Here is a 20,481-nt window from a genome sequence, read left to right as displayed (position 1 = left end):
ATCATGACACACTTTATGGCAAGTGTCCTTTTCTGTTATTAATTAAATGATGATACAAGCCAATTCATGCCACGTCTCCTATTATTTTCTAAATTCTGTGCTAACAGAACCGACTTCAGCTGAAGAAAGAGAGGAATGAAGTGCCTTCTGCTTCTATTTTTGTTCTTTAGAACATTTTCTTCTGCATTTCCCGCAGCCCGAATGATGGAAAATGAAGAAAACGTGCAACTGGCTCAGGTACTGTCTCAATAAATAATATTAATGACTATTGATAAAAAGTTTATTTTACTAATTCTCTTGGGACCTAAAAAGAAAACACATTCCTGCAAAAGAGTTCTGGACTTCTTTTGTGAGAAGAAGCTGCTTTTTGTTTGTCTAGCTCTAAGGATTTCAAGAAACTGTGAAGGGGGGACAGGGAGGGGGAAAGGATCTGCTATAACTTTGAGCAATGGTCACGAGTGCAGGGACGTTTAGTGAGAGGAGAAAGGAGAAAGCCTTGCAAGACATGGAGATCGCAGTGAACACATTTCAAGACAAACAGGAGGACTCAATCTACAATTTGGAGCTGTTATTCATAAATGTCTGAAAAATATGTTGCTTTAGAGATTCCCTCTAAAAATCAGTTCAGTTAACTTTTTATATTTGGTTAAATCAAATACATGTGCAAAATGGATAATCACTTATTTCTTCTAAAATTTGTTTCAAAGAAACACCAAAATGAAAAAGTAACAGCAAAAATATGTAAGATATATCATCATTCACCAGGTAGAAGCAGCTTCATTCTTTTCTGTGGAGGTTTATGAGCTGTGCACTTTGGCTAATTCTGGTCACTCATAAGTCAACCAAGTCTTGGAAACTGCAAGAGCAGGGTGACTCATTATTTTCCTCTTTGTGTCCTTCCTTTCTTCTTTCCTCCTTCACTCCTCTCTCTCATTACTTCTTTTTCCCCCCCCTCCTTCCTATTGCCAAAAGGAATTTTAGGCAATTTTGCTTTATCCTGAGATGGAGATTTGCTCTCCTGGAGTCTGTGCCTCTTTTTTTTTCTTATCTTTTTGGTCAGGCATATCTCAACCAGTTCTACTCTCTTGAAATAGAAGGAAATCATCTTGTTCAAAGCAAGAATAGGAGTCTCACAGATGACAAAATTCGGGAAATGCAAGCATTTTTTGGATTGACAGTGACTGGAAAACTGGACTCAAACACCCTTGAGATCATGAAGACACCCAGGTGTGGGGTGCCTGATGTGGGTCAGTATGGCTACACCCTCCCTGGGTGGAGAAAATACAACCTCACCTACAGGTAATGCTTCTGTCAACCATTTCCACCTAATCCAAAGGAACATAAATATAATTTCCGAGAAACAGAATAATATTCATTCATTTGACTGAGCACTTCCTATGTGCACAGCACATCATAGGTTCCATTTACAGCATCCTCCCAACAAACCTGTGCTGTAGGCACTGTGGCTACCGCCACCTTAAATACTAAGAACTGAAACAAAAGGTTATTTACCATAGCTGAGGATACACAGCTCTTACTGGCTCCAGCAGACATGCTCTAATCTCTAGCCTCTGCCACCATCATATAAGCTCAGAACAAATACTGTCATCTGACTGCAGAGACTTGACAGCATAGGTGAAGGGTGCTCAAGAGAAAATGGGGAGACACTGGAACACAACCAGTTTGTGTCAGAGATGTGTGTGTGAAAGAGAGAGTTGCCAGATCTCAGATGAGCCCTTCAGGGCAAAGTATGGTGTTTCCCTCAGACATCTCAAGGAAAAGGGGGCTGATTCATTGGCAGAAAGAGGATGAGGTATGCCGTTGATCTGAGACAGAGGCAGTCACCTTGACCACCACTCGAGAGCCCTTCTGATAGTTCTTCCTTCATCTTACTGAGTCCTAGGACTTGAGATAAAAATGGGTTTAGCAAGATAGGGAAGAAACATCTTTTCCTAAGTAATTCTTGTGGTTCTCATGTAAGATTCTTAATATATGGGCCAGGTGTGGTGGCTCATGCCTGTAAGCACAGCACTTTGGGAGGCTGAGGCAGGCGGATCACCTGAGGTCATGGGTTTAAGACTAGCCTGACAAACATGGCAAAATCCCATCTCTACTAAAAAATAGAAAACTCAGCTGGGTGTGGTGGTGGGTGTCTATATTCCCAGCTACTCGGGAGGCTGAGGCATGAGAATCACTTGAACCTGGGAAGCACGGGTTGCAGTGGACCATGGCTGCACCACTATACTCCAGCCTGGGGAATAGAGTGAGACTCTGTCTCCAAAAGAAAAAAAAATTATTAATACATGATTCTTAATATGATAAATGCACATGACTGATTTCCACAAGCCACTCAAAAAATGATTCTCAATTAAGAATGATACTTTCATGTACAAGCCAACACATACATGACATAAATGCTGTCTCAGAGTGTGATCTTAGGGAAGTCATTTAACCTCTTTGAGCCTCCTTTGTTGAAGTGTTATAATACTACCTGATTCATAGGGAATATAAAGGAATTGAGTTGTATAGTATGTGTAAGAGTATTTCATTTAAATAAAGTGCTATGCAACTATAAGATAATTGCACCACAGCAAAAGTTACTGCAGCACATTATTGATAAACTAGAAATGTTTTTTGTAGTTATGTATATATATACTTGCATACATCAACTAGAAATTGACATATTTTGTTAATTTTTAAGAATAATAAACTATACTCCAGACATGGCACGAGCTGCTGTGGATGAGGCTATCCAAGAAGGTTTGGAAGTGTGGAGCAAAGTTACTCCACTAAAATTCACCAAGATTTCAAAGGGGATTGCCGACATCATGATTGCCTTTAGGACTCGAGGTAAGGTTTTCAACAGAGAGCAAAGCTATTTTCATCTTAGGAGATTTGAGGGATCTGATCTTTTTTTCCTCCCATGAATTGTATCTCAGTCCATGGTCGGTGTCCTCGCTATTTTGATGGTCCCTTGGGAGTGCTTGGCCATGCCTTTCCTCCTGGTCCAGGTCTGGGTGGTGACACTCATTTTGATGAGGATGAAAACTGGACCACGGATGGAACAGGTGAGTGTAATTCTCTTTATGAACAAAATTTTATTATTCTAGAGAATTCCAAAGTTGTGTGGACCCCAAAGTTGTATTAGAAAAGTGTCAGCCTTCAGAGGATCATGATCCTGTGTGGTACACAAGGCCACCCACATACCTGCCATATAAGACAGAAGATGTTTTGTGTTGTACCAGTGGTAGAAGTCATCTGTCACTTGAGGATTGAAAGAAGACTCTAGGGAGGTAGTAACTTTGAGTTTACAATTAAAGGACAGGGTATGGATTGATAACCCATAGAAGCTCTACTTAAAAGCATGAACTTCCTCTTCTAACTCTTGCCCAGCTGCAAAAGAATCAGACCCTAATCCTTATATTTGACTTATTTCTTCAAACCAAATAAGTTTACTTTATTTCTCTCAACGTGCCTGACTGGCATTAGAGGTGTTTTACTACTGTTTCAACAAAAATATCCAACTATACTATATTAACAGGTAGCAGTGTATGCCTCAAACAAAAGAGCAAGCTCAGTAGATTTTTGGGTCTCCCCATTCTTTTTTTCTGCCATTGGCAATAGTCATCTTGGGTCTGGTGTCCAGCCTCCAGAGTTACAGGAAAGGACAGGTTGTAGCAGTCCTGGTGGGTAGTATGCAAGGATACAGGTCATCCAGATGATCAGTCTAGGTCAGCTTTACACTTTATATGAACCGAAAGTCTCTGACACAAAATGGTCCATGGCCACTCACTGCTCAGTCAGAACAGGTGATGCAACTGTCCTTCCAGATGCCATTGAAAAGGGTGAAAGTCATTGCTGGCTGAGGTTCCGGCAGCAGCAGCAGCAGGAGGCACAATCTGGGGTTGGCTGCTGCCGTTGCCACTTGACTTAACATCACAGTCAAGAAATTGAAGGAGGTAAGACAGCATTGTCGCCCAAGCAAGAGAGGAGAGGCCTGTTGGGTACCTTCTGCTGAGACATGTTTTAATATTTCTTTAGCACTAAAGATAGTGTGGATATGTCTGATCAGTTATAGGGGCTATTCCAGCACTTGCCCAAATCAGGATGACTCCCCTTGCTCAGCCAGGCTTTACTTTCACATCTAGAGGCAGAGATTAAAGGTTTCACTATCCTTTTGTCCCTTACGTCCAATACTAAGCAGCAGTTACTCTTATCCATACTGCTTTAAGCCCTCTGCTAAGGGGGACGTGTAGGGTAAGTTAAGTTTTTAAAAGTCCAGTGTGTCTGGGTTCCACGTTGTTAACACTTGCTTGAGCAAGGCAGGAGATAAATACAGCCCTCAACCAAGTTCTGGGTGGGCAATAAGTTCTGGGTTCCACGTTGTTAACGCTTGTTTGAGCAAGGCAGGAGATAAATACAGCCCTCAACCAAGTTCTGGGTGGGCAATAAGTCAGCAGTTCCAAAAAGGATTGTCTTCAGACCACTTTATTACATTCCCTCGGAGTACAAGTTGTGGGCCCTTGGTGATCCAATTGTATAATTCTTAGTTCACTGACATTAAAGGGGAAAATATCTTCCTGTTCTCCAATAAAAACATAAAACATCAAGCAAACGTAATCTCCAATAAAATTGTACTTTTTTAAAATAGGAAACTCAGCAACAGCCTATATAATCACCTTTTTCATTGCAGTGTGGAAGCTCTGTTCTCTGGAAGGGTGGCAAAAGTCAGCGTAACATGCTTAAGAGCAACAGACACGTCATCTGCCAATGATGATATTAGGTTGCTTCCTTGGGGAAGAACAGGTCATCACATGGGGATGTCAGAGGGATTTAAGCACATACAGAGATTTTCCTGAGAGTTTCTCAAAGCAAAGCCAGTGCCAAGCCTATTGTGAGTGTGTGTGTGGCACACACGTGTGCACTAAACAACTGAATCTAACTTATAGACTGCTACACATGCAGTGTTGGGAAGGAGAAAAAGCAATGGTTTGTGGCTTGGCAGACACTGGTTCCTTTCGAGGCTTCCCATTTACCAGCTGAAGGACCTAGGACAAGACAAGCAATTTTCTATAAATTTCCCTCTAGACACTGCTCTAAATGTGTCCCAGAGATTCTAGTACATTGTGTATTTGTTCTCACTGGTTTCGAAGAACATCTTTATCTTTGCCTTCATTTCATTGTTTATCCAGTCAACATTCAAGAGCCAGTTGTTCAGTTTCTATGAAGTTGTGTGGTTCTTAGTTTCTTAATCCTGAGTTCTAATTTGATTGCACTGTGGTCTGAGATACTATTTGTTACAATTTCCACTCTTTTGCATTGGCTGAGGAGTGATTTACTTCCAATTATGTGATCAATTTTAGAGTAGGTGCAATGTGGTGCTGAGAAGAATGTATATTCTGTGGATTTGGGGTGAAGAGTTTTGTAGATGTCTATTAGGTTTGCTTGTTCCAGGTCTGAGTTCAAGTCCTGGACATGCTTGTTGATTTTCTGTCTGGTTGATCTGTCTAATATTGTCAGTGAGGTGCTAAAGTCTCCCACTGTTATTGTGTGGGAGTCTAAGTTTCTTTGTAGATCATTAAGAACTTGCTTTATGTATCTGGGTGCTCCTGTATTTGGTGCGTATATATTTAGGATCGTTAGCTCTTCTTGTTGCATCGATCCTTTTACCATTATGTAATGCCCTTCTTTGTCTCTTTTGATCTTTGTTGGTTTAAAGTCTATTTTATCAGAGACAGGGTTGCAACTCCTGCTTTTTTTTTTTTTTTTTCTCTCCATTTGCTTGGTAAATCTTCCTCCATCCCTTTATTTTGAGCTTATGTGTGTCCTTGCAGTGAGATGGGTTTCCTGAATACAGCACACCAATGGGTTTTGACTTTTTATCCCATTTGCCAGTCTGTGTCTTTTCATTGGGGCATTTAACCCATTTACATTTAAGGTTAATATTGTTATATGTGAATTTGATCCTACCATTTTGATACTAGCTGGTTGTTTTGCCCATTAGTTGACACAGTTTCTTCACTGTGTCAATGCTCTTTACCATTTGGTATGTCTTTGGAGTGGCTGGTACTGTTTGTTCCTTTCTGTTTAGTGCTTCTTTCAAGAGCTCCTATAAGGCAGGCCTGGTGGTGATGAAATCTCTCAGCAATTGCTTGTTTGTAAAGGATTTTATTTCTCCTTCACTTATGAAGCTTAGTTTGGCTGAATATGAAATTCTAGGTTGAAAGTTCTTTTCTTTAAGAATGTAGAATATTGGCCCCCACTCTAGTCTGGCTTGCAGGGTTTCTACTGAGAGATCTGCTGTGAGTCTGATGGGCTACCCTTTGTGGGCAACCCGGTCTTTCTCTCTGGCTACCCTTAGCATTTTTTTCCTTCATTTCAACCCTGGTGAATCTGATGATTATGTGCCTTGGGGTTGCTCTTCTTGAGGAATATCTTTGTGGTGGTCTCTGTATTTCCCGGACTTGAATGTTGGCCTGCCTTGCTAGGTTGGGGAAGTTCTCCTGGATAATATCCTGAAGAGTGTTTTCCAGCTTGGATTCATTCTCTCCGTCACATTCAGGTATACCTATCAAACATAGATTAGGTCTTTTCGCATAATACCATATTTCTTGGAGGCTTTGTTCATTTCTTTTCACTCTTTTTTCTCTGATCTCCCCTTCCCATTTTATTTCATTGCATTGATCTTCAATCTCTGATATCTTTTCTTCTGCTTGGTCAGTTCAGCTATTGAAACTTGTATATGCTTTGTGAAGTTCTCGTGTTGTGTTTTTCAGCTCCTTTAAGTCATTTATATTCTTCTCTAAGTTGTTTATTCTCATTAGCATGTCATCGAACCTTTTTTCAAGGTTCTTAGTTTCTTTGCATTGGGTTAGAACATGTTCTTTAGCTCAGAGAAGTTTGTTATTACCCATCTTTTGAAGCCGGTTTCTGTCAATTCATCAGACTCATTCTCCATCCAGCTTTGTTCCTTTGGTGGTGAGGAGTTGTGATCCCTTGGAGGAGGAGAGGCGTTCTGATTTTGGGTGTTTATATCCTTTTTGCACTGGTTTTTTCCCATCTTTGTGGATTTAACTATCTGTGGTCTCTGTAGTTAGTAACTTTCGGATGAGGTCTCTGAGTGGATGTCCTTTTTGTTGATGTTGAAGTTCTTTCTTTCTTTTTTTTAGTTTTCCTTCTAACAGGCACCTCTGCTGTAGGACTGGTGGAGGTCCACTCCAGACCCTGCTTGCCTGGGGATCACCTGCAGCAACTGCAGAACAGTAAGGGTTGCTGCCAGTTTCTTCTTCTGCTATCTTTGTCCCAGAACGATACCTGCCAGATGTCAGCCTGAGCTCTCCTTTATGAGGTGTCTCCTGGGATATATGGGAGTTGGGGAGTTGCTTGAGGAGAGAGTCTGTCCCTTTTAGGAGCTCAAGTGCTGAGCTGTGAGCTCCATTGTTCTGTTCAGAGCTGCTGGATAGGTACCTTTAAGTCTGCTGCAGTGGAATTCATAACTGCCTTTTTCCCCAGGTGCTCTGTCCTGGAAAGGTGGGGCTTTATTTATAAGTTCCTGATTTGCTGCTGCCTTTTTTCAGAGCTACCCTACCCAACAAGGAGGTAATCTAGTCACAGTCTGTCAGCAGAGGTATTGCTGAGCTGCCGTGGGCTCTGCCTAGCTGCTGTGTGAACTTCCTTGCGGTTTTGTTTACAGAGGTATAGTTAGAACTGCCTCAGTAATGGTGGACTATCTTGGTAATGGTGGAAACCCTTTCCCCCACAGAGCTGGACCATCCCGGGTCCAGCTGAGCATGCTGCAAAACTCTCAATCCAGAGCATTTCAGATTGCTGGTCTTTATGGGGGTAGGACCCACCAAGCCAGATCACCTGGCTCCCTATTTCAGCCCCTTTTTATCAGTTGAATGGGCGGCTCTGTCGCCCAGGCATTCCAGGTGCCAGTTGAAACAGCACCCAGAATGTGTGAGTTTTTGTGCAGAAACCCACTGCACCAGCTGAAATAGCGGTGCTGGAAATTTGTGGCACTTTTCAGCCTGGGAATCTCCTAGCCTGTGGGCAGTGATAACTCATTTGGAAATGCAGTGATCACTCACCCTCTGTGTTGTTCTCGCTGGGAACTGCACTCCAGAGCTGTTCCTATTTGGCTATCTTGGATCCTCTCTAAGTTAAGTAATTTTCTTACTCTCTATTTCTTTGCCTATAAAATAAGAATAATAATGCTCTTCTTTTAGGAGGGTGAAATAAGTTACCCTTACCCTAACTAAGTTAATAAAGGTGAAAACACCTTTCAAAGCACTTGTCCATAGTGAACACTCAAAGTTCTTGACATTAATGATTCTGTTGGCAATTATTAGTATTGATGATGATGATGATGATAACCAGGATGGAATTACATTCTAGAAATAAGAAAAAGTGTTTAAAAAGCTATGAATATTTACAAAGAAATAGTTACAAAACTAAATATAAATATTAAAGCAACATGGGTAAGAGTAACTGCTACTTAGTATTAGGTTTAAGGGACAAAAGATAGTGAAATCTTTGATCTCTGCCTCTAGATATGAAAGTAAAGCCTGGCTGAGCAAGGGGAGTCATCCTGATTTTGGCAAGTGCTAAGATATTTCCTATAATTGTTTGATCAGATATAGCCACACTGTCTTTAAGACTAGTACCAAATAACTAGTCACATCTCCATAAGACAGAGATTTTTGTCATATTTTTCCTACAGTGTTATATGGCCGATAACAGTGTTGGCACATGAGAAATACTCTACAAATCGTTGGTAAATAAAGTCACTCAACAATCATTTATTAAACATACACTAGGACTCAGACTCTGTCATAGAAATGATATATACTCTAGTATATAAGACACAGAAGCTGCCCTCCAGGGGATTACAGTCTAAGGGGCACACAGACAAATAAATGGCAACTAAAACCAGTAGGATCAGTACTGAGACAAAGGAAAGTATGGCAATGTAATAGGAGCACACAGAAGAAAGTCCATCTCAGACCCACAGGTCAGCAGAGGAAGTGATGTCAAACCTGAGAACTGGAGGCTCAGCAGAAACTAGGAAGGCAAAGTAGGGGAAAGAGGGTGAATAAGAGTGTTCTGAACAGAATAGTTCAATCTAACATAAGGATTAGAATTGCAGAATACCGGGCTAAAATTGTGAAGAGGATTCAAATTGCAGAGCATCCTGAAAGCTGGGATAAAGGTCTGGACTTCATTTAGAAGACCTGAGTTTGAATTATTTTTCCCAATAGTGATTTTTCCAGTTTCTTGTCCAAAAGCACACACAGTGATATAGCCAGCCAAGCAAGGGGTAGCAACAAAGGCAAGAGCAGAAAAATGTCAAAAACCATGACATAATTCTTTGCCCTTTTATGTTTGCTCTGTGCAAACATCACTAGATAAGGTTCCATCAGGGAAGCTGAGGCTTTCCTTAGGCTCCCTCATACACTTAGTTGCAAATCCAGGGGCAGACTTTTTGAGATAGGATCTCACTCTGCTGCCCAGGCTCGAGTGCAGTGGCACGATCTTGGCTCACTGCAACCTTTGCCTCCTGAATAGCTGGGACCACAGGCACAGGCCACTTCACCCAGCTAATTTTTTTTTTTAGTAGAGGCGGGGTTTCTCCATGTTCCCCAGGCTGATCTCAAACTCCTGAGTTCAAGGTATCAGCCTACCTTGGCCTCCCAAAGTGCTGGAATTACAGGAGTGAGCCACCAAGCTGGGCCCAACAGGGGTGGTCTTTTATACTTAGAACCTTACAGACTAGCGGGAAAGGCAGACAAAGACAAAGGCAATTTCAACATGCCTAGTAAGACTTTTGGAAAGAGCATTGTGGTCCTGTTTAGGAAGTACATCTAATCATTTTTTTCATTTAGACAACACCTGGGCATCCACTATCACTAGGAATAAAAGAGAATTAAGACATGGTTCTTGTACTCAGTGTGATAGAAATAAACAATTCAGTCCTTACAGGCTTATGACAGAATCAAGTGCTGAGTCTGTAGAAGCCCAGAGCTGTGCATTTAACTCAACTGAGTAAGAGCTGGGGGGATAAGGGACGTTCCATGAAGGAAATGACTTTAGAGGGGAGTCCTGGGAAATAAATAGGGTGGTTAAGCCAAGAGAAAGTGGAAGAGATACATTCTCAGCAAAGCCTTTACTTCATCCCCCTTAGTTATTTTCTAATCTCAGATGCAGCCATTCTCTTTTTGATTAATTCATGTACTTGTGTTTTCCCTGTTTTTATTAAGGATTCAGCTTGTCTCTTGTGGCTGCTCATGAATTTGGTCATGCACTGGGGCTCTCTCACTCCAGTGATCAAACAGCCTTGATGTTCCCAAATTATGTCTCCCTGGATTCCAGAAAATACCCACTTTCTCAGGATGATATTAATGGAATCCAATCCATCTACGGTGAGCAAAATTATAAATCTGAATATATGTGAACTAAATAGGAGGCTTTTCAGAAAGGAAATTGGGAAAATCACTTCTTGAAATATCATGAAGCAAATATTCACTTAGGTAAGATCCTTGTGTAGGCATATTTCTTCATGCCTTCTTAATTCATTGTGGTATTTTTTTTTCTCATTGAAGGAGGTCTGCCTAAGGTCACTGCTAAGCCAAAGGAACCCACTATACCCCATGCCTGTGACCCTGACTTGACTTTTGATGCTATCACCACTTTCCGCAGAGAAGTAATGTTCTTTAAAGGCAGGTAAACTAATTTCCCTAAACACCTCAACTTCTTATGAAGATTTTTCTTTTCAAGGGATTTGAGGATAAAGAGGGAGTCATAGGGCTAATGAAAATGTGTGCCTTTTATCTTTGTTTTATAGCTGCCCATACTGTTTGAATGTTTTACCATATGTGTATCTTGTAGCTGTTTGATAAATTAATTTTCAAATGTCTTTAAGGAATCTTAAAATTGCCATTGCATAAGAAGGAGAAACAGATTCTACTTTCAGTGACTACTTGGCCAGAAGAGTACACCAATCCCAGTGGCACACTAGAACCAACTTACACCTGATTACAAGAGCCTATTGCTAAATTTTCAGGAATTTTGCAAACCACTTTACATCACATAGGCAGCTTGAAACTGGCGACGGTTGGAGTAGTTAAACCCTGGAAATCAGCAAACGATTAAAGTCATGTCTTCTTCCCACCTGGAGAGCCAGTTGTTAAATATGGGTCAGCACCTCACTGAACATTTCTTTTTTTATTTTGTAATTTTTTAATTTTTTTCGCAAAAGTGTTTGTAGAAACTGATTTATTTATTGAGAGAGAGAGAAACAAGAGGAGAGAGAAAGAAACAGCTAACTCTCATGCTGAGTGAGAGAATCCAGAAAGATGGAATCCAGGAGAGGAAAGCAGCTTCCACACTGAGTGGAAGGGAATAGAGAGAGATGGAGTTTAGGAGGGGAAGACAGGCTTCCACAAGAGAGTGTGGAAGGGGACCCCAGAGGGGAAATCCAGGAAAAAGAAAGATGGCTTCCACGAGAGTGTTCGTGGAAGGGGACCCAAACATGGAGTCCCGAACATTTCTTAATGTTGCATCAATAGTGTTAGCTGTAGTGGAAAATCACTTCTCTTGCTAAAATTCACTAGTGTTATGTTGCAGCATGGTGTCAGTTATGTAAACCATGACCATATTTTTATAGCAAAATATCAAGACATACACTATTGACAATGATATAGAGGCAAAAGGAAAGAATATTTGAAATTTACCCACGAATATATCACATTACAATCACATGCTATCACCACCATGCTCTGCCCAGTAGAGGCCGAGAGGGAACCCATCATGGATGTCGGAGAGGAATGGGCCGTATGGTGAGGAAAATGGAATATAAGGACTTTTCAAATCTCATGATAGACTCAGAATTTTGCAGTCAGAAGAGAAATTCTGAAGAAATATTTTGGCATGTGAATGATTACTTTCTTCATTCCAGCAAGCGTCTGCTTCAAAAAGTTTCTCTTAGGAATGCTTGGTGTTGGCTTACAATGTTGGATGTTGCTGCTTTGGCAAAAACAACACCAATGAGCACTCAGAACTAGAAATAAGATTTCCATGAATAGTTTGCCACTCTACAGACCCAAGAGGGTGGGCACAAGGGCATGTCCTGACCGTGGGAGTCCAAAACTGAACTGACTTCACAACCACCTAAATTTGCTGGGGAAAATTATGCTAATTCTGTCAATTAGTTGAGGAAGATACCAACCAATTAGATAAAAGGCAAGCCTAAGATTGCAAAGTTTCCATTGACATGACTATAGGCTGCATGTGTAAAGTGTTTTTTGTTTAATACAGGCACCTATGGAGGATCTATTATGATATCACAGATGTTGAGTTTGAATTAATTGCTTCATTCTGGCCATCTTTGCCAGCTGATCTGCAAGCTGCATATGAGAGCCCCAGAGATAAGATTCTGGTTTTTAAAGGTAACCTTGCCCATCCTGATTCTTCTCCTTCTGGCTGCCTCAACTAACCAGTGGGTATTCTGGTGTAAGAAATAAAATCTTCAGCCGGGCGCGGTGGCTCAAGCCTGTAATCCCAGCACTTTGGGAGGCCGAGGCAGGTGGATCACGAGTCAAGAGATCGAGACCATCCCGGTCAACATAGTGAAACCCCGTCTCAACTAAAAATACAAAAAATTAGCTGGGCATGGTGGCACGTGCCTGTAATCCTAGCTACTCAGGAGGCTGAGGCAGGAGAATTGCCTGAACCCAGGAGGCGGAGGGTTGCGGTGAGCCGAGATCGAGCCATTGCACTCCAGCCTGGGTAACAAGAGCAAAACTCCGTCTCAAAAAAAAAAAATAAATAAAAATAAAAAAATAAAATCTTCATGCATAAGCCAAATGGGCAGGGCTTCTGCCTTCATCTTACATTCCTGTCATAAAGAACGTTACTAACCAGGATTCTCTGTGGCTATGAAGATAAACACAATCCCAATTGCACAGGGACTAAAATAAACCTGTGTGATAAAAACTAAAGAAGTCTCTTTTTTGCCAAACAAAGGTAATTAATCTCTCTTTAATGTTCTCTTTTTACTAATGTTGCCAGAATTGGCAAATAAAAATAAAGGACACTATAAATTTCAGATAAATGACAAATAATCTTTTGGTGTATATATATATATATATATATATATATATATATATGTAATATATGTACACATATATAATATATATATATATATATCCCTTAAAATATTTTGTATTTATTTATACCAAAAGCTAGTCATTGTTTACTTGAAATTCAAATTTAACTGATATTTTCTGTTAAATCGAGCAACCCCTCGTTTTCTATGATATTATCAGATTACTAGCCTTTGAGAGCATTTGGGTGCTAAAACTTAGGAGTACAAGTCCAAACACACTTCATTTTAAAAATGTCAGCTGACACATAACCACTGTACATATTTATGGAGTACAAGGTGATGTTTCAATACATTTATGCATTGCTTACTTGATTGTTTTGACAGTTAGCCAATCAAAAGCAACAAGTGCAAAGAAACTAATTGACAAAGGTAGACACACTATTGATTTCTATAGGTATATATTTGTGTAATATAAATAATACGAGCAGCTAAAGAAAGTGGTAAGAATGAATATGGACCTAAGATTACTAAATCTCTGAGCACTGAAGCTAAAGGAACTAGGCATCTAATTATTTTCAAATTTCTTCAGATTTTCTCCCTCTAGAAAATAATCACCCTCTTTCTTCCTAGATGAAAATTTCTGGATGATCAGAGGATATGCTGTCTTGCCAGATTATCCCAAACCCATCCATACATTAGGCTTTCCAAGACGTGTGAAGAAAATCGATGCAGCCGTCTGTGATAAAACCACAAGAAAAACCTACTTCTTTGTGGGCATTTGGTGCTGGAGGTAAGTATAGACAATTGGCCCTTTTATTTATTATGGAAAAAAATATTCACAATAGCATTACTTTGACACAGATAAAAATAAAATGAATCTATAATCTTATTTATTTATTTATTTATTTATTTATTTATTTATTTTGAGATGGAATCTTTCTCTGTCTCCCAGGCTAGAGTGCAGTGTCATGATCTCTGCTCATGTAGCCTCGACCCCGGGCATTCAAGCATTCTTCCTGTCTCAGCACCCCCTAAGTAGCTGGGACTACAGGCATGTGCCATCACACCTGGCTAATTCTTGTACTTTTTGTAGAGATGGGGTTTCACTATGTTTTCCAGTCTGGTCTCAAACTCCTGGGTTCAAGTGACCCACCTGCTTTGGCCTCTCAAAGTGCTGGGATTACAGGCATGAGCCACCAAACCCAACCCATAGTCTTCTTAAGGTGAATGATGAAGGCAGTGGATGACATTTACAAAGCCAAAAGATATTGAAATGAGTCTAATGACTTTCCTTCAACTTAAAAAATGAGATAAAATTAAAAGTTGGTGATGCCAACCAAATTGCCAATGACACAAACGTATCTAGTCAAAATCTGTGAAAGCTCCAAGCTCAGCCTTCAACGTGATATAACGATTCCTCTGAATAGCATCAATCTAACAAATGCTGTGGCCTTTTTCCCTGATCATTTCTATTTGGAGGATACTATAAATGATTCAACCAAACATAATCTTTATTGTATTTGTACTGATCCAGTTGGATTTCCTCTACTAGGCCAATGTATTCCCCACATCCTTGTTTGACTCTAAGTTGTGCAGTAGACAAATTAAGCTCCCCAAACCAAAGATCCACTGGTATCCTTTCAAATCCTTCTATACAGATTTGATGAAATGACCCAAACCATGGACAAAGGGTTCCCACAGAGGGTGATAAAATGCTTTCCTGGAATTGGTATCCGCATTGATGCTGCTTTCCAGTACAAAGGTAAGCATGGATGCCTCACTTATTGGGATAGTTGGGAGACTGTGTTGACTCTGAAAAAAGACAGCACAAAAACTTAAATACTTTTATTTTAATGCAATTTTGCTACTTTTAAGCCTATACAATAATAAACATTAACCCCACAAGCTTTATCACAAACTGAATCCATAAATCCTAAATTATAATCTGTGTTATATAATCTCAAATCTATGTAAAAAGTACCAAATTCAGTTTACTCATTACTGATGAGGAAAGACACCCCCTAAATGTAAAACTAACTAAGGGCATGAACGGAACAATGATTCTCAAACTTTAATATATGTAGCTTAACGTACATAGCCTGGAGTTTATGTGTAAAACAAAGTATTTGAGGCAGAATTGTGAGTGATACCTAGGAATCTGTAGTTTTAAAAGAATCTCAGGCAATGTAATGCATACAATCCAGCTACTATATCATCAAAGACAATGACCTAGCCAGGCATCCCCAAACTTTTTACACAGGGGGCCAGTTTCACTGTCCCTCAGACCATTGGAGGACCGTCACATACTGTGCTCCTCTCACTGACCACCAATGAAAGAGGTGCCCCTTCCTGAAGTGCGGCGGGGGGCCGGATAAATGGCCTCAGGGGGCTGCATGCAGCCCACGGGCCGTAGTTTGGGGACACCTGACATAGACCATGGAGTAATCAGATATCTAGAAATGTTTCTGAGTGACATGTTCTATTATTACAAGGAAATCTAACATGGAACCTCAAAACCTAAAACAGATAAAAGTAGAATAGCTCTAAGAAAATAAGGATACAGAATCTAAGGCCATACCCACAGGGGCTTTCTCCTCCCCACTGCTGAGATACTTTGTTGAAACCTAGTTTGAGAACCTCTAGAATAGACCACAGTATGGCTAGAAAGGCAAAAAGGCCCTCGAAACTCACACTTTATAATATTGGCTTCCTCCTTAGAGAAATAAGAATAATAGGATTTCCCACATCACTAGAAAACTAAAATGTATCTATGTAATACCACAAATTTATTTGCTCTCCATAATGTTATTTTTTCCATGTTTATAAAATTTAAAAGTATGAAAGTATTATGTGGTTATGAAAACCAACTAATCCTGATTCTCTGCCTCTAGGTTTCTTCTATTTCAGCCGTGGATCAAAGCAATTTGAATACGACATTAAGGCAAAGAATATTACCCGAATCATGAGAACTAATACTTGGTTTCAATGCAAAGAACCATTAAACTCATCATTTGGTTTTGATATCAACAAGGAAAAAGCACATTCAGGAAGCGTAAAGATATTGTATCATAAGAGTTTAAGCTTGCTTATTTTCAGTATGGTTCATTTGCTGAAAAAACACTTCTAGTTATCAATAAATTCATAGACCTAAAATAAACCTAAACAGGTCTTTCGATATAAATTCTGCTTCAAAGTAGAATAAAACCATTCTTTAACAAGTTGCCAGTCCTAGTTCTAAATATCTAAATTCAACAGCCATTTTGAGCTGCCTTATGCTTTTAATAAGAAGTTATTATATAGAAACAAAATCTCTGACTGTACGTTAAGCCTATTTCATGCCTTGTGAACTTGGGGAAGTAAGGCATGTCTTATAACTAAATACTAAAAACATTTATTAAACCAATCATTAGCATTCTATTTTGTCTGGACTTTTGGAGTTTAAGAGCCCCAATAAACTATAATCCTCATCCCTATTCACGTTCTGAACCCATCAACAACATAAGTTATTCCATCTCCTAAAGACAAGGGTGCAAGCCTGGGTAGACACAGGGTAATTAGAGGTGATTCTCTGATAAGTAAGAAACTAGCAGAAGTAGGAGAGAAGTGTTCCCCCAGCCTCCAAAACATTAACCAATGCAGTTAAACATTCCTTAGAGAATATCAAATTAAGTTTTCTGCACACTGATTTCATGCACAAGAAATGTGAGGATTTTCATCCTATGTTTGTGGTATATGTGCATCATCTGAGCATATGGATAGGAAGTTTCTGTACTCTTTGTTCCATCATGTATTTGTTGACTTTCTAAATGCTTACAGTTTGATTTTATCTCTATACCCTCAGAATTACCTGCTTAGCAAAGGTCTTACTAAAGTTTTTGACCCCAAAAATGGGAGATTGTCAGTTGAACTTGATTCTGATGAGGTGATATACTGAGCAAATGTCAACTGATAGAAAATAAGCATAGAAAATCACACAAATTCCTATAGTTGGTCCCCACCCCCACTTCCCTGGAGTTCAGTTTCCTAAATGAAGGGGTGCATAAAAGAGTTATTGTATGTTTGAAACACAAAGTTCCCAGTTTCCTAAATGAAGGGGTGCATAAAAGAGTTACTGTATGTTTGAAACACGAAGTAAATTTTAAGAAGTACAGCTTAACACTCATATATGGTGGTCTTTGCAAAAAAAAAAAAAAAGTGCTGGAATAATCAAATATTTATATGCATGAAAAAAGAATGTTGATCCCTACCTCACACTATTCACAAAAATTAATAAAAATGGGCCATAGGCCTCTAAATATAAGAAACAATGTTAAAAAAACTAGTATAAAATATATTTTTTAAAAATGTTGGGACTTTGGACTAAGCAAAGATTTCTTGGGTAGAACATAAAAATTATTAACCATTAAGAAATCAGTGATTAAACATCAACATTTAAAACCTTTGCTTTCAAAAAACAATATTAAAAGAATAAAACATTGGTTGGGCACAGTGGTTCATGACTGTAATCTCAGCACTTTGAAAGACCAAGACAGGAGGATTGCGTGAGGCTAGAAGTTCAAGACCAGCCTAGCCAACATAGCAAGACCTCATCTCTATATAAAATAAATAAAAATTTTTAAAAGGATGAAAAGTCAAGCTATACACTTAAGAAAAATATTTTCAAAATATGTATCTGAAAACTTGTATCTTAAATATATAAAGAATTCTTATAACTCAAAAATAAGACAAACGGCTCTGGTTTTTGTTTGTTTGTTTGTTTGTCTCTGTGAGACACAGTCTCACACTGTTGCCCAGGTTGGAATGCAGTGGTGCAATCTCAGCTCACATCTGCAACATCTGCCTCCCAGGCTCAAGCAATTCTCCCACCTCAGCCTCCAAAGTAGCTAGGATTACAGGCACGTACCACCACACCCAGTTTTTGTATTTTTGGCAGAGATGGTGTTTCGCCATGTTGCCCAGGCTGGGAACTCCTGGGCTCAAGTGATCCTTCCACCTCAGCCTCCCAATGTGCTGGAGTTACAGGCATGAGCCACTGCCCTTGCCATCCCCTCAATATTTTTTAAAATTAATTAATGTTTATATTTTAAATTTTTATTTATTTATTTTTACGTATTTATTTATTTTGAGACACAATCTCACTCTGTCCCCCAGGCTGGAGTACAATGGTACCATCTCTGCTCACTGCAACCTCTGCCTCCCAGATTCAAGTGATTCTTGTGCCTCATTCTCCCGAGTAGCTGGGATTACAGGTGTGCGCCACCACCTAAGTTTTGTATTTTTAGTGGAGACAGGGTTTTGCCATATTGGCCAGGCTGGTCTTGAATTCCTGGCCTCCAGTGATCTACTCATCTAGGCCTCTGAAACTGCTCAGACTACAGGCATGAGCCATCGCACACAACCTCGATTTTTTTTTAATGGCCAAAATATTCACCATATGAGTAGCACATAAGTATATGAATAGATTTTTCAACATCATTAGTTATTAGGTAATGCTAAACCACAAGGAGATAGAACTGAATACCCAGTAAAGTGGTTAACATTCAGTGGAGAATGAAACATGCTCTGATAACATATTCTCAATGTTTGCTTTCAAAGGTATGTTGCTGTCAAACTCTTCCACTCACTGAAATAAAGAGTTTATGATGCATTTAAAAATAAATAAATAAATAAGATAGTTAACATTTAAAAGTTGGACAGGCGTGGTAGCTCATGCCTGTAATACCAGCATTCTGGGAGGCCAAGGTGGGTGGATTACTTGAGGCTAGGAGTTGGAGACCAGCCTGAGCAACATGGCGAAACCCTGTGTCTACTAAAAACACACAAAAAAATAGCCAGGTATGGTGGCATGCACCTGTAATCCCAGCTGCTTGGAAGGCTGGGGTGCAAGAATCGCTTTAACCCAGGAGGTGGAGGTTGCAGTGAGCCAAGATCATGCCACTGCACTCCAGCTTGGGTGACAGAGTGTGACTCTGTCTCAAAAAAAAAAAAAAAAAAAATTAAAAGCCTGAAACTATCCAGTGTTGGCAAGAATGCAGAATAACTGAAACTCTTAGGGCACCTCTGAAAAAGAACAATAATATGGCCACTTAGGAAAGCGGTTTTGAAATGGCCTTGTTGTCTGGGGTGCTACCCAAAGTTCTTTGTCTCATGGCCAAGGAAATCAAGGATGTGGACAATTCAGTGGAGAAGTTACAGCAGAAGTTTAACAAGTGAAAGACAGAAATAAAGCTCTCTGCCACAGAGAGGGGTCCTGAAAAAGGGTTGCTGTTTCACAGTGGAATGCAGAGACTTTTATAAGAAACCAGTGAGGGCTGGGTGTCTCATTCACATAAGGAACAAATTTCTGGTTGCTTCAGCCAGTCCTCCTAGTGCACATACCGGCCCTTAGTTTGAGCTACTCCATATTGCTTTGTTTCCCTTACTGCACATGAGTCAGGGGATGGAATTTTCCACTGCAGACATGTCTGGGCATGTCTGTGTAGTCTTTCTTATCTATACAGCTATGGGCATATGTTAGGCAAGACCCACTGTGCAAGTTCCCTTACTGTATTGGTGCTTGCAGGCTGTTGTTTCGTTTGAAAGAAATCAATTGGAGGACCCACCCTAATTGCCTGCCTGGCTGGTTTCTTCCTTCCTCCTCACTGAATTTGGCAATTTATTATAAAATTAAACACACACTTATCATATGACCCAATGATCCTACTCTAATATTTACCCAAGAAGAATGAAAACAGGCCCAAATAAGTATTTGTACATAAACGTTCATGAAGTTTTGTTTATGATAGCTAAAATCTAGAAACAACCCAAATATCAGTTGATGAACTGACAAACTGGAAAGTCCATACAATGGAATACTACTCAACAATAAAAAGGAAGAAATTACTGACACATATAACAATATGGATGAATCCCAAAAGCAATATGGAAAGTGAAACCAGACATAAAAGACTACATTATATGATTTCATTTATATGAAAAATTAGAGGAGACAAAACTATAATAACAGAAGGCAGGTCATTAATTACCAGAGGTGGGAAGTGGAAGGAGGGATTGACTACAAAGGATTGTGAGTAAACTTTCTGGGGTGAAAGAAATATTCTATATCATGATTGTTACAGTGGTGACACTACTGTATATATGTATTTTTAAGGCTGTGCAAATAAAATTGGTGAATTGTATATGTTAACTCTGCTTCAATAAAGAGGATTTTTAAAAGTAGTGTGACTTAGTACTTAACATGTAGTAGTTTTCTCAAATGTTGGTCAAGTTGTTTTTCTGAATTGCACCTATTCTTGTCCTGTAGGACAAATGCTTGTGATATTATACTTGGGAGAGCACCAGAAATTACACTCTTGTTTGCTTATGGGCAGTTACTT

At 39.6% G+C, this 20,481-nt stretch overlaps 1 protein-coding gene across 1 annotated transcript; it reads left to right on the top strand.

Annotated features, from left to right (window-relative positions):
• The first annotated feature begins 11 nt into the window (after positions 1–11).
• On the top strand, positions 12–17,735 carry MMP27 (matrix metallopeptidase 27). Its single transcript, XM_003923771.4, has 10 exons — positions 12–237; positions 1,061–1,299; positions 2,702–2,850; positions 2,940–3,068; positions 10,260–10,421; positions 10,602–10,722; positions 12,316–12,446; positions 13,736–13,895; positions 14,764–14,867; positions 15,997–17,735. The coding sequence occupies exons 1-10, from the start codon at positions 136–138 to the stop codon at positions 16,230–16,232; spliced, it is 1,533 nt and encodes a 510-aa protein (XP_003923820.4). The 5' UTR covers positions 12–135; the 3' UTR covers positions 16,233–17,735.
• The last annotated feature ends 2,746 nt before the right edge of the window (positions 17,736–20,481 follow it).

Source organism: Saimiri boliviensis, chromosome 6, assembly GCF_048565385.1.
Source record: "Saimiri boliviensis isolate mSaiBol1 chromosome 6, mSaiBol1.pri, whole genome shotgun sequence".
In the NCBI taxonomy this organism is placed as follows: domain Eukaryota; kingdom Metazoa; phylum Chordata; class Mammalia; order Primates; family Cebidae; genus Saimiri; species Saimiri boliviensis.
Note: the sequence above shows the minus strand (reverse complement) of the source record. Positions and strands in the feature narration are given on the sequence as shown.

What these genes read in the sequence shown, in the direction of transcription:
- MMP27 (XM_003923771.4), top strand. Translation starts at nt 136, where the DNA reads ATGAAGTGCCTTCTGCTTCTATTTTTGTTCTTTAGAACATTTTCTTCT. An exon ending in GATTGCCTTTAGGACTCGAG is followed by an intron (nt 2,851 to 2,939) that starts GTAAGGTTTTCA and finishes ATTGTATCTCAG; the next exon opens with TCCATGGTCGGTGTCCTCGC. An exon ending in GTGGGCATTTGGTGCTGGAG is followed by an intron (nt 13,896 to 14,763) that starts GTAAGTATAGAC and finishes CCTTCTATACAG; the next exon opens with ATTTGATGAAATGACCCAAA.